Source organism: Rhinolophus ferrumequinum, unplaced genomic scaffold (genome assembly GCF_004115265.2).
Source record: "Rhinolophus ferrumequinum isolate MPI-CBG mRhiFer1 unplaced genomic scaffold, mRhiFer1_v1.p scaffold_20_arrow_ctg1, whole genome shotgun sequence".
NCBI classification, from domain to species: domain Eukaryota; kingdom Metazoa; phylum Chordata; class Mammalia; order Chiroptera; family Rhinolophidae; genus Rhinolophus; species Rhinolophus ferrumequinum.
This window is the reverse complement of record NW_022680385.1, coordinates 23194-34742: the sequence shown is the minus strand read 5'-3', so window position 1 is coordinate 34742 and position 11549 is coordinate 23194. Positions and strand designations below refer to the sequence as shown.

Below are 11549 nucleotides of genomic sequence, written 5' to 3'. Positions count from 1 at the left end.
GTAGAGAAATGGACATTACAACTGTAGGTCAGATCCATGCCGATTACCTAGGCTAATCAAATGTGTGCATGACTACCAATTATGAAAGCAGAAATGTTTCCTTTTTTTTGTAATCAAAGTTTTTTGGGGTGACAATTGTTAGTAAAGTTACATAGATTTCGGGTGTACAATTCTGTATTACATCCTCTATAAATCCCATTGTGTGTTCACCACCCGGAGTCAGTTCTCCTTCCACCACCACATATTTGATCCCCCTTACCCTCATCTCCCACCCCCCAACCCCCTTACCTCTGGTAACCACTAAACTATTGTCTGTGTCTATGAGTTTTTGTTTCTCATTTGTTTGTCTTGTTCTTTTGCTGTTTTTGGTGTATATACCACATATCAACTGTTTCCCAGATGTTTGAGGATATGTAAGAGATGATCATGATGAACAAACAGCTGTTTCGGGAAAGCAGAAAAATATTTTACATATGTGTGTGTGTATATATATATATATATATACACACACACATACATATATACAAACATACATATATACATATATCAAAATATCTGTGTATGAGTATATATGTTTATATATATTTATATATATTTATATAAATATATTATACGAAGAGGAAGAGAAGTTTACTTAAATCTTCAAAGGAATATTCTCACAATTTTAAGAATAATTCTCTTTTATTTTTTTACATGAGAACAGGGTGCTATTCAAGGGAGTAACCAGAATATTAGGAAGTCCTTGGAAATAAGAAATTGCTACATTAAAAACTTTTAGATGCCTAGTACTAAGCCCAGGGTCCCCTGCCCCTACAAGGCTGGGATGGAACCTCGAACACAGAGCCCGCTCCCCTGGCCCCTCCCCCACCCGAACCACAAAGGCCTCCACCCCGCCCCCCAGCCTTCAACGGAACTCATTTCCGGACCCCTCCTAAAGCTTCCGCCCTGCCTCAGAGCCCAACTGAGGGCGTCCTCCTGGTCCATCCTGCGAGTTTGCTGAGGTACCTGGGAAAACCGCCCCTGACTCAGCTTCTGGCTGCCCTGGTCGCCTGCTCCTGCGACACTCCAAGGCCCAGCCGCCGCATTCGCCCTCGCCTCGGCCCGCACCTCCAGCCATGACGACCGCACCGCCCCCGTTTGTCAGCGAAAACTACCACCCCGAATGCGAGGCCGCCATCAACTACCAGATCTCCCTGGAGCTCTATGCCTCTCACAAGTTCGAGACCATGGCCTCTTACTTCAACTGCGAAGACGTGGCCTGGAAGCCCTTCGCCCAGTTCTTCCTGCAGCAGTCCAGCCAGGAGCTGCAGCATGCCCAGAGCCTGATGTGGCTGCAGAACCAGCGCGGGGGCCGCCTCAGCCTGCAGGATATCTACAGTCCTGACCCCAGCTGCTGGGAGAACGCCTTAACCGTCATGGAGTGCGCCTTCCACCTGAAGATGAGCGTGAACCAGAGCCTATTCGATCTGCAGCACCTGGCCACCGAGATGAAGGACGCCCACCTGTGCGACTTCCTCAAGAGTCACTACCTGTTAGAGCAAATGAAGTTCATCCAAGAGCTAGAGGACCACATCACCAACCTGCGCAAGATGGGAGCCCTGGAAACCGGCCTGGCAGAGGACCTGTGTGCTAAGCTCGCTGTGCGTGACAGCGACAAGAACTGACCTTGGACGCCTGCCCTATAGCCATTGGGTGACTTCCCCTGGTCACCATGTTTCTAATGCACATTGCAGAATTTCCCTTGCAAAACGTTTAATCGTTTCCTTCAAGTTTTGCAATTTTTTCCAATAAAGTTAATGGTTCTTCAATAAATAAAGGTCTCCGGGTGATTGGTGTGTGCAAAACTGTCACTGTCTCAGGTTTAAAACAAGTATCCCGGAGCCTCTCCAGCCGCGCATGCCCCATCCACATGCAGCCCCAGGTCTTGGGGATGGAGCGAGAAGGTATTGCGTGGGTCCCAGATAAACACGGTTAATCTTTGCCTTATAAAAATACGGTGGTGTGTGGGGGTCGGCTGAGATGGGTGGTCGGGGACCCTGGTATCTGTAAGTGTGTGCTGGGTAAACCAATTAAAAACTGGTCTGAAAGCACGACTGTGGTGGCCTGTGCAGGAAGAGTGAAGGGAATGGGATTGGGCAGGGATTAAAATAAAGGGGTTCTTCCCTTTATCTGAAATGGTATCGGTTAATTCTAGGTAGCAAATTGGGGGCCTTGGAAGCCAGCTTGCCAGAACACCTCTTTGGCGAGCTCACCCTGGGCTGCAGTGATAATGTACCTGTGGGTAGGGCGGGCTTTCCCATAGACGTGGGGCTGACTTTCTGTGGCCACCAATGCTGGGCGTGTATTAGAATACAGGCAGGTGAGGTTTCTAGTTCAACGGTACCAATTCTTGTTATAAAGTAACAGGGTACCGAAGGAAAAAGAAACAATAACAAATACAAAAAATTACCACCAGAGAGCTGAAAATACAAATTCTTCAATGGAGGTCAAAATTGTGCTATTTAAAGTTGAATATTAAGTAGAAGAAATCTCCCTAAATGTGAAGTCAGTTATTCTGGTTGTAATTAACCAAGTTTAGTATTTGGAAGTACTAAAAAAACTGAAAAATTCAGTTGAACCGAACATTTTGCCAATAATTCATGGCTGTTGCATCAGGACAATGCACCACCTCACACGGTACTGTCTGTGAGGGAGTTTTTAAGTCAGTAAACAAATTACAGTATTGGAAAGCCCTCCCTACTCACCTGATTTGACCCCGATGATTTCTTTGTTTAACAAAGATACAGGAAATATTGAAAGGAAGACATTTGGATGACATTCAGGATATCAAGGGTAATATGAGAACTGCTCTGATGACCATTCCAGAGAGAGTCCCAAAATTGCTTTGAAGTGTGGATTAGGCACTCACATCGGTGCATAGTTTCCCAAGAGGAATACTTCGAAGTTGACCATAGTGATATTCAGCAAAGATGTATGTAGCACTTTTTCTAGACTGAGTTCACGAACTTAATTGTCACACCTCGTACATCACTGAAAGAGAATAAAGAGCCCAGAAATAAATCCATGCCAATATGGCCATTTAATCTATGACAGTGGAAGCAAGAATTTACATTTGAGTAAAGACAGTCTATTTAATAAATCGTGCTGGGAAAACTGGAGAGACACATGCAGAAAAAATGAAGCTGGACCACCTCCTTAAACCATATACAAGAATAAATGCAAAATGGATTAAAACCTTAAATGTTAGACCAGAAACCATAAAACTCCTAGAAGAAAATATAGGAAGTAAATTTGCAGACATTATCCTTCGTAATATTTTTTCTGATATATCTCCCTGGGCAAGGGAAGCAAAAGAAAAAAATAAACATGTGGGATTACATCAAACTAAAAGTTTTCTTACAACAAAAGAAACCATCAATAAAACAAAAAGACATCCTACAAAATGGGAGAAGATATTTTCCAATGATACATCTGATAAGGGGTTAATATCCAAAATTTATAAAAAACTCATACAACTCAATACCAAAAAAAACAAACAACACTATTAAAAAATGGACAGAGGACATAAAGAGACCTTTCTCCAAAGAGGACACACAGATTGGCAACAGACATGAAAAAACGTTCAATCTCATTAATCACTAGAGACATGCAAATAAAACCCACAATGAGATACCACCTCACTCCAGTCAGAAAGCCTATCATCATCAATAAATCAAAAACAAGTGCTAGCGAGGATGTGGAGAAAAGGGAACCCTCGTGCACTGTTGGTGGGATTGCAAATTGGTGTAACTATGGAAAACGGTATGGAGGTACCTCAGAAAATTGGAAATGGAACTATCTTGGGGGCAGCCAGATGGCTCAGTTGGTTAGAGAGCGAGCTCCTAACAACAAGGTTGCCAGTTCAATCCCCACATGAGATGGTGGGCTGCGCCCCCTGCAACTAAGATTGAAAACAGTGACTGGACATGGAGCTGAGCTGCGCCCTCCACAACTAGACTGAAGGACAACGACTTGACTTGGAGCTGATGGGCCCTGGAAAACCACACTGTTCACCAACATTCCCCAATAAAAAAAAAAAAAATTAAATAAAGTAAGATAAAATAAAATAAAATGGAAATACCTCATGACCCAGCTGAAGGATTAGTCGGCAATAAAGAAGAATGAAATCTTAAGGTGCAACGACACGGATGGACGCACAGAATATTAGGCAAAGTGAAATAAGTCAGACGGGGAAAGACAAATGCCATATGATCATACTTATATGTGGAATCTAAAGAACAGAATACGTGACTAAAAAAAAGAGAGAAATAGACTCAGAGATATAGGGAAAAAAATTGATGGTTCGTAGATGGAAGGAGAGTGGGGATGTGGGAGAAGGTAAAGGGATTAGAAAGTACAAATTCTCATCGCAATATAGCCATGGAGATAGGAAATGCATTTTGGAGAATAAAATAAATAACGGTTTAAAGATTATGTAGGGTGCCAGATGGTCACTGGACTTATTAGGGAGACCACTTCACAGACTGTGTAGGTGTCTCACCACTGTGATATAAACCTGCATCTGAAGTTCAAGAATACTGAATGTCAACTATAATTACACACACATACACACACACACACACACACACACACACACACACCGGGGGTGCCAAAAAATGTATACAACTGCACACTTTGGTCAGTGTTGCTCAAGAAGTAGTTTGCCATAATTAGAAGTGTCTGGATGCTGATGGTAACCATTTTGAGCACCTCTTGTAATTGCAGAAGTCAAACCTGAGTTATCTTCATCTTTTGTTATCGGTATATATTGAATACTACAATTTTAATAGGTTTTTCCTTCCTTAAATAGTGCATACACTTTTTAGCACCGTGTGTGTGTGTGTGTGTGTGTGTGTGTGTATACAGATAGATACATAGATAGACATAGATATTTTCACAGAATGCGGAGTACACCTTGGGAATATCGTCAATGGAATTGTAACAACTATATACAGTGTCAGAAGGGTAGTAGTTGGGGGGGTTATCGCTTTGGGAGGGCTGTCAATGTCTAACTAGTACATTGTTTTGTACACCTGAAACTTACTGAAAAATGATTTAAATCCATTTAAAATTTTTTAGACCTGTTGCATGGTCCAAAAATAAGGTCAGTCTTGGTCATTGTTCCATGTGCCCTCGAAAATCATATGCTTCTAAACCAATGTTTCTAGACATTCCTCTCTTATGACTCTGTACTTTTTCTTAACATGAGGATTGTTTCTTCTTTTTCTTCCTTTCTTCTCCTGATTATAACCATAATAGTTCATTGGTTGGCTACAGAGGGTAGAAGTATGTGGCTTTTGAGTCATGTGAATGCTTAACTATTTAAAAAATGAGTATTTGTATTTCTAAAAAGGGAAAAATGATATAACTGATCTATGGTGGTGGTTTGGACACAGAAACAATGATCTCAACATACTAACTGGCAAAGATAGAGATAGCTAACCAGCCATTATGAGGAAGTCCGGCGATAGAAACAGGGGACACTTCCAGACCGATAACACCAGACAATTCAAAATACCTGCAACAGAAGGGCAAGCACATACAAGGAAAGTTCAAGAACAGAGTCTGTGAATTCAAAGGATTGGAGAGGTTCTTGGGTGGACCGTGACATTAAAGAGCTGCCTTTTGAACAACTGATCTGTTTGCTGCTGTCCGGCTCTGACCCTACCCCAACCTTACTTACATTGGACAAAACCATTTGGCATTGGATGTTCTTTAATCTCCCAAACTATACTCCAAAACATTGAATTATTTGAGGAAGAAGAAAACCCAAAATAGAGCAAATTAGAGACAAAGCCGACCTGCACAGCAGAAGGGAAATAAAACAGAAGAACACATCTACCTACAAGAGAGATCCACAGGAGTCTTCCAAAGTGAGAGAAATTCCATGCTTTTGCCGTTTGGGAGGGTCCCTATCCTACCTGCAACCTCCATGCAATGTAATCCAAAATTACCCCCTTCATATTTCAGTCATCCACCTTCCCATTCAGAGGAGAAGCCTGCTAATAAAATGGACTTCACAACTGTAGATCAGATCCATGCCAATTACCTAGGGCCATCAAATGTGCCCATTACTCTCAAATATGAAAGCACAAATATTTGCCAGATATTTGACGAAAGTGGAAGAGAACACCGTGATGAACAAGCACTTGTTTCAACAGAGAAGACAAAATTTTACATATTTATAAATATATCTACATATACATACATATATCCAAATGTGTGTGTCTGCATGTATATGTACACATATACACAAATATATATATATATGTGTATGCATGTGTGTGTATATATATATATATATATATATATGTAACATGAAAAGGAAGAGAATTTTACCAAAAACTGGAAATGAATATTCTCACAATTTTAAGAATAATTGTCTTTTATTTTTTTACATGAGATCAGGGTGCTATTAAAGGGAGTAACCAGAATAGTAGAAAGTCCTTGGAAAATAATAAATTGCTAAATTAAAACTTTTATATGCCAAGTGCTCGGCACAGAGTCCATTGCGCTCACAAGGCTGGGATGGACCCTGGAACACAGAGCCCCCTCGCCTGGCCCCTCCCCCCCGGAACCACAAAGGCCTCCACCCCGCCCCCCAGCCCTCAAGGGAACTCATTTCCGGTCCCCTCCCAAAGCTTCCGCCCTGCCTCGCAGCCCAGCAGAGGGCGTCCTCCTGGTCCATTCCGGGAGTTTGCTGAGGTACCTGGGCAAACCCCAGTGGACTCAGCTTCTGGCTGCCCTGGTCGCCTGCTCCTGCGACACTCCAAGGCCCAGCCGCCGCGTTCGCCCTCGCCTGGGCCCGCACCTCCAGCCATGACGACCGCGCCGCCCCCGTTTGTCAGCGAAAACTACCACCCCGAATGCGAGGCCGCCATCAACTACCAGATCTCCCTGGAGCTCTATGCCTCTCACAAGTTCGAGACCATGGCCTCTTACTTCAACTGCGAAGACGTGGCCTGGAAGCCCTTCGCCCAGTTCTTCCTGCAGCAGTCCAGCCAGGAGCTGCAGCATGCCCAGAGCCTGATGTGGCTGCAGAACCAGCGCGGGGGCCGCCTCAGCCTGCAGGATATCTACAGTCCTGACCCCAGCTGCTGGGAGAACGCCTTAACCGTCATGGAGTGCGCCTTCCACCTGAAGATGAGCGTGAACCAGAGCCTATTCGATCTGCACCAGCTGGCCACCGAGATGAAGGACGCCCACCTGTGCGACTTCCTCAAGAGTCACTACCTGTTAGAGCAAATGAAGTTCATCCAAGAGCTAGAGGACCACATCACCAACTTGCGCAAGATGGGAGCCCTGGAAACCGGCCTGGCAGAGGACCTGTGTGCTAAGCTCGCTGTGCGTGACAGCGACAATAACTGACCTTGGACTGCCTGCCCTATAGCCATTGGGTGACTTCCCCTGGTCACCGTGTTTCGAATGCACATTGCAGAATTTCCCTTGCAAAACGTTTAACCTTTTCCTTCAGGTTGTACCATTTTTTCCAATAAAGTTAATGGTTCTTGATTCAAATAAATAATGGTGTCTGGGTGATTGGTGTGTGCAAAACCGTCACCTTCTCAGGATTAAGACAAGTGTCCGGGAGCCTCTCCAACCACTCTTGCCCCATCCACATGCAGCTCCGGATCTCCGTGGATGGAGCGAGGAGGTATTTCGTGGGTCCCAGATAAATACAGTTAATGTTTGCCTTATAAACACAGTGGTATGTGGGGGTGCGCTGAGATGGGTGGCCTGGGGCCCTGGTATCTGTAAGTGTGTGCACGGTAAACCGATTAAAAAATGGTCTGAAATCACGACTGTGGTGGCCTGTGGAGGAAGAGTGAAGAGAATGGGATTGGGCAGGGATTAAAATAAAGGGGTTCTTCCCTTTATCTGAAATGGTATCAGTTAATTCTAGGTAGCAAATTGGGGGCCTTGGAAGCCAGCTTGCCAGAACACCTCTTTGGCGAGCTCACCCTGGGCTGCAGTGATAATGTACCTGTGGGTAGGGCCGGCTTTCCCATAGACGTGGGGCTGACTTTCTGTGGGCACCAATGCTGGGCGTGTGTTAGAATACAGGCAGGTGAGATTTCTAGTTCATTGGTACCAATTCTTGTTATAAAGCAACAGGGTGCCAGAAAATATAAATAAATACAAAAAATTACCACCAGAGGGCTCAAAATACAAATTCGTGGTTGGAGGTCAAAATTGTGATATTGAATATTGAATATTAAGTAGAAGAATTCCCCCTGAATGTTAAATCAGTTATTCTGGCTGCTTTGGAGAATGTCGAGGGTTGAGAGTGGAACCTGAAAGAGCAGATAGGAGATAACAGAGCTGGTCCAGGTGAGAGACAAAGGGTGTGAACTGGAGTGGAGGCTGTAGAAATGGAGAGACATAGACAAATTCTAGACAGATTTGGATGAATAAACAAGATTTTCTTAAAGGACCAGAGGTGACTAGTGGGACTTGAGAAAAGTAATGCATGTTCTGATATTTGGACTTAAACACCCGGGTTGAAAGAGTTGCTATTTATTAATCTGGGGACATATACGGGGGAACACGAGCAGTGGGGTAGGCGTGGCCTGTAAAATCTGAGGTGCCCATTAGATGTCCAAGTGGAAATGTCATGCAGAGAGCCGAAAAAAAATGAATCTTGAGCTCAGTTGGGATGTCACCTTTGGAAATACACATGTGGGACACATCAGCTATAGGGGGCATTGAGGTCACGGGACTGGCTAAGCTCACCCTAAAGAGAGTAGAGAGACACAGCATGGCCCAGCCAGCCCAAGCCCAAGGAACCTAACATTAGAGGATGGGTTGAGGTGTTGGAACAGGCAGGGGGCTCCTGGCCCCACCTGGACCATGACCTCATTCCAGACCACAGCCAGCTGTGTCTGCTCAGAGTGTTTCTCCAAATCAGCCTGTTCTTAAACTCTGTGTGCCCTCTGCTTTCTCCTTGCAAGATGTGGAGAGGAGTTAAACCATTACCTTGTCTTCATGGCTATGGGTAGAAAGAAATTATTTCTCAGTTACAAAAATGAAAAGATTCCTTAAGGAAATGGTAGATCTACTTATTGTTTTTTTCCTCTTCCCCTTTAAAAACTCAGCCTCTCTCACATCCACACTGATGTGATGAACCCCTATGGGCCCCTGTAAACCCTCAGGTTGTCCCTCAATGGGAAAAGAAGTCAAAACAGGTTTCTTCTCTACCCTGTGCAGTTACAAAAAAGATAAAAGTTAAAAAGTTACAGACAGTAGTTTGGTGGTTACCACTGGGTACGGGGGAGGGGGGAGGTAAATGAGGGTAATTGGAGTCAAAATATGGTGATGGAAGGAGAATTAACTGTTGCTTTTAAACACACAATGTGATATACGGATGATGTATTACAGAAGTGTACACTTGAAACCTATGTAGTTTTACTAACCATTATCACCCTTATAAAGTTGAACAAAAACAAACAAACAAACCGTTGGGGGGCGAGTAGCTGAGTTGGTTAGAGCGTGGTGCTGATAACACCAAGTTTTCTGGGTCAATCCCCACATGGGCAACTGTGAGCTGTGCCCACCTTAAATTAAAAAAAGTGCATCCAGCCTTTTTTAGATAGGCTATTCGAAAATTCATTGACTACATTTAAAAAGTGATAGTACGCTACTAAACAAAAATTGTTTTTAAAATTACAGATTTGCATCCCTTATCACAGACACATGGCTAGCTTGAGTCTATGTAAAGTTTGCAAATTGATTTTAACATTTACTAATATAGAGACAAGCTAAGCTACACAGTAGCAATTAATTACCTTTCACATTTGCCGTGATTTAACTTTAATACTTGCTTTTCAATGAGGATTATGTCCCTTTAGTTTAGTTTCCAGAAAATGCTCTTGCCCCTTTCCTCCTCTTAGTCAAACTTGACCTTTTCATTCTCTTTCTCTACTGTGAGGACCACTCCTCTCTCTGACTTCTTCTGAGATATATAAATTATCGTTCTCCTCTAGATATGAGGAAGCACAGGGCGAGCATCTATAATATGTGTTTATAACTGTAAACTGACTGACAATCCTCCTTCTTTCCTGTATTGGAGAGGCAGTTTGCTGTAGTGTTTTCTGAACCTCACATTGCCTGGGTTCACATACCAGTTTAGCCACTTACTAAACTGGGTGAATTTCCGCATCTTATTTAACCTCTCTGGGCCTCAGTCTCTTGACACATAAAATAGAGATAATACAATTGTTAATACCTTTGGTTGCCGAGGAGAGTAAATGAGTTAATATTTTCTAAACGTTTACAACTGTGCCCGGCACATACACTACATATATTATTTGTAAGCTGACATTTATTGTCATCATCTACTCCGGATTGCTGTGTGGGGTTTATGTTTCAGGGAGAAGATTTCATGTCTATACTTTGCCACTAGAGGTCTCTCTTGCATTTCCACCCACGTTGACGCCCTACCCATTGAGAAGGAGAAATCCTTCATAGCTGCTTGGTTGCCAGGTGCTGCCAGGACCCAGGAGGGTAGCTGGCTGTTTGCTGCACACTCAGGCCCCAGACTGGAGGCGAGTTTTCCAGTGACAAGTTTCCCTGGTAATCCCAGGGCCATTGTGCTTCAACCGGCTTTTCTTTGAAATCGCTCCCTACAATGCTTTTTGTTTCTTCTCCCCAAGCCCAAATGCCTAAGCCTCCTCTTTCCCGCAGGAACTACATCCGACTCCTCAGAGGTGGGAAAGAGTGAACAGATAAAGTGCTAATCCTGATCCCACCATCATCTGCATGCTCGGACCTGAAAAGGAGAGGGAGGAGTCGGGGTGCTGCGGAATGGGAGGAGGGGACCGCCTTCGGCCACTGAGAAAATAATCATTACAATCCGTAAATCACTATGTGAGATTCGCATGGAGATTCTCAAGCTTTGCTGTACATTAGAAGCAGCCGCAGACCTTTTAAAACTCTCCACGGTATGGACACAACCCGGGCCAATGACATCAGTCTCGGGGGCAGGACCTAGGCTTCTCCGACAATTAAAACCTGCCTCTCAAAGTGTGTTGTGTGAACCAGCCTCTTCAGCCTCTCCTGAGAGCTGGTTACAAGCACAATAGTCTTAAGGCCCACCCCAGACCTATTGAATCAGGATGTACATTTCACAAGACCCCAGGTGATGAATATGAACACTGAGTTTTGAGAAGCACCCTTTAGCACTCTGGTTGTTAAAGGGGGCTGCACTTTGGAATCACGTGGGGTGTCTGAAAATAACACCCATGCCTCCATTTTAATAACTCACTGGGCCATACCCCTGGGTAAGTACTGAACCAAACATCATAAAAACGTACTCCAACAGCAACAAGAACAATTTTTGAAATAATTGTTGTATTTTTCAATTAGTTGACATAGAGTATTAGTTTCAGGTAAATAACACTGCGATTAGAAGTTTATATCACTTACCAAGTGATCGCACCAATACATCTAGTACCCATCTGACACAGGAGATACATATTACCAAATAATTGACTATATTCCTTATGCCATAC

General features: G+C 43.7%; 2 protein-coding genes across 2 annotated transcripts; both read left to right on the top strand.

The window, feature by feature from the left end:
* Nucleotides 1-1047: 1047 nt before the first annotated feature.
* LOC117019958 (ferritin heavy chain-like) lies at nt 1048-1664 on the top strand. Its single transcript, XM_033102199.1, has one exon. It carries the CDS (start codon nt 1116-1118, stop codon nt 1662-1664), a length of 549 nt encoding a protein of 182 aa, XP_032958090.1. The 5' UTR covers nt 1048-1115.
* A 5194-nt stretch (nt 1665-6858) lies between these two features.
* LOC117019957 (ferritin heavy chain-like) lies at nt 6859-7407 on the top strand. The gene has a single exon (XM_033102198.1). It carries the CDS (start codon nt 6859-6861, stop codon nt 7405-7407), a length of 549 nt encoding a protein of 182 aa, XP_032958089.1.
* The last annotated feature ends 4142 nt before the right edge of the window (nt 7408-11549 follow it).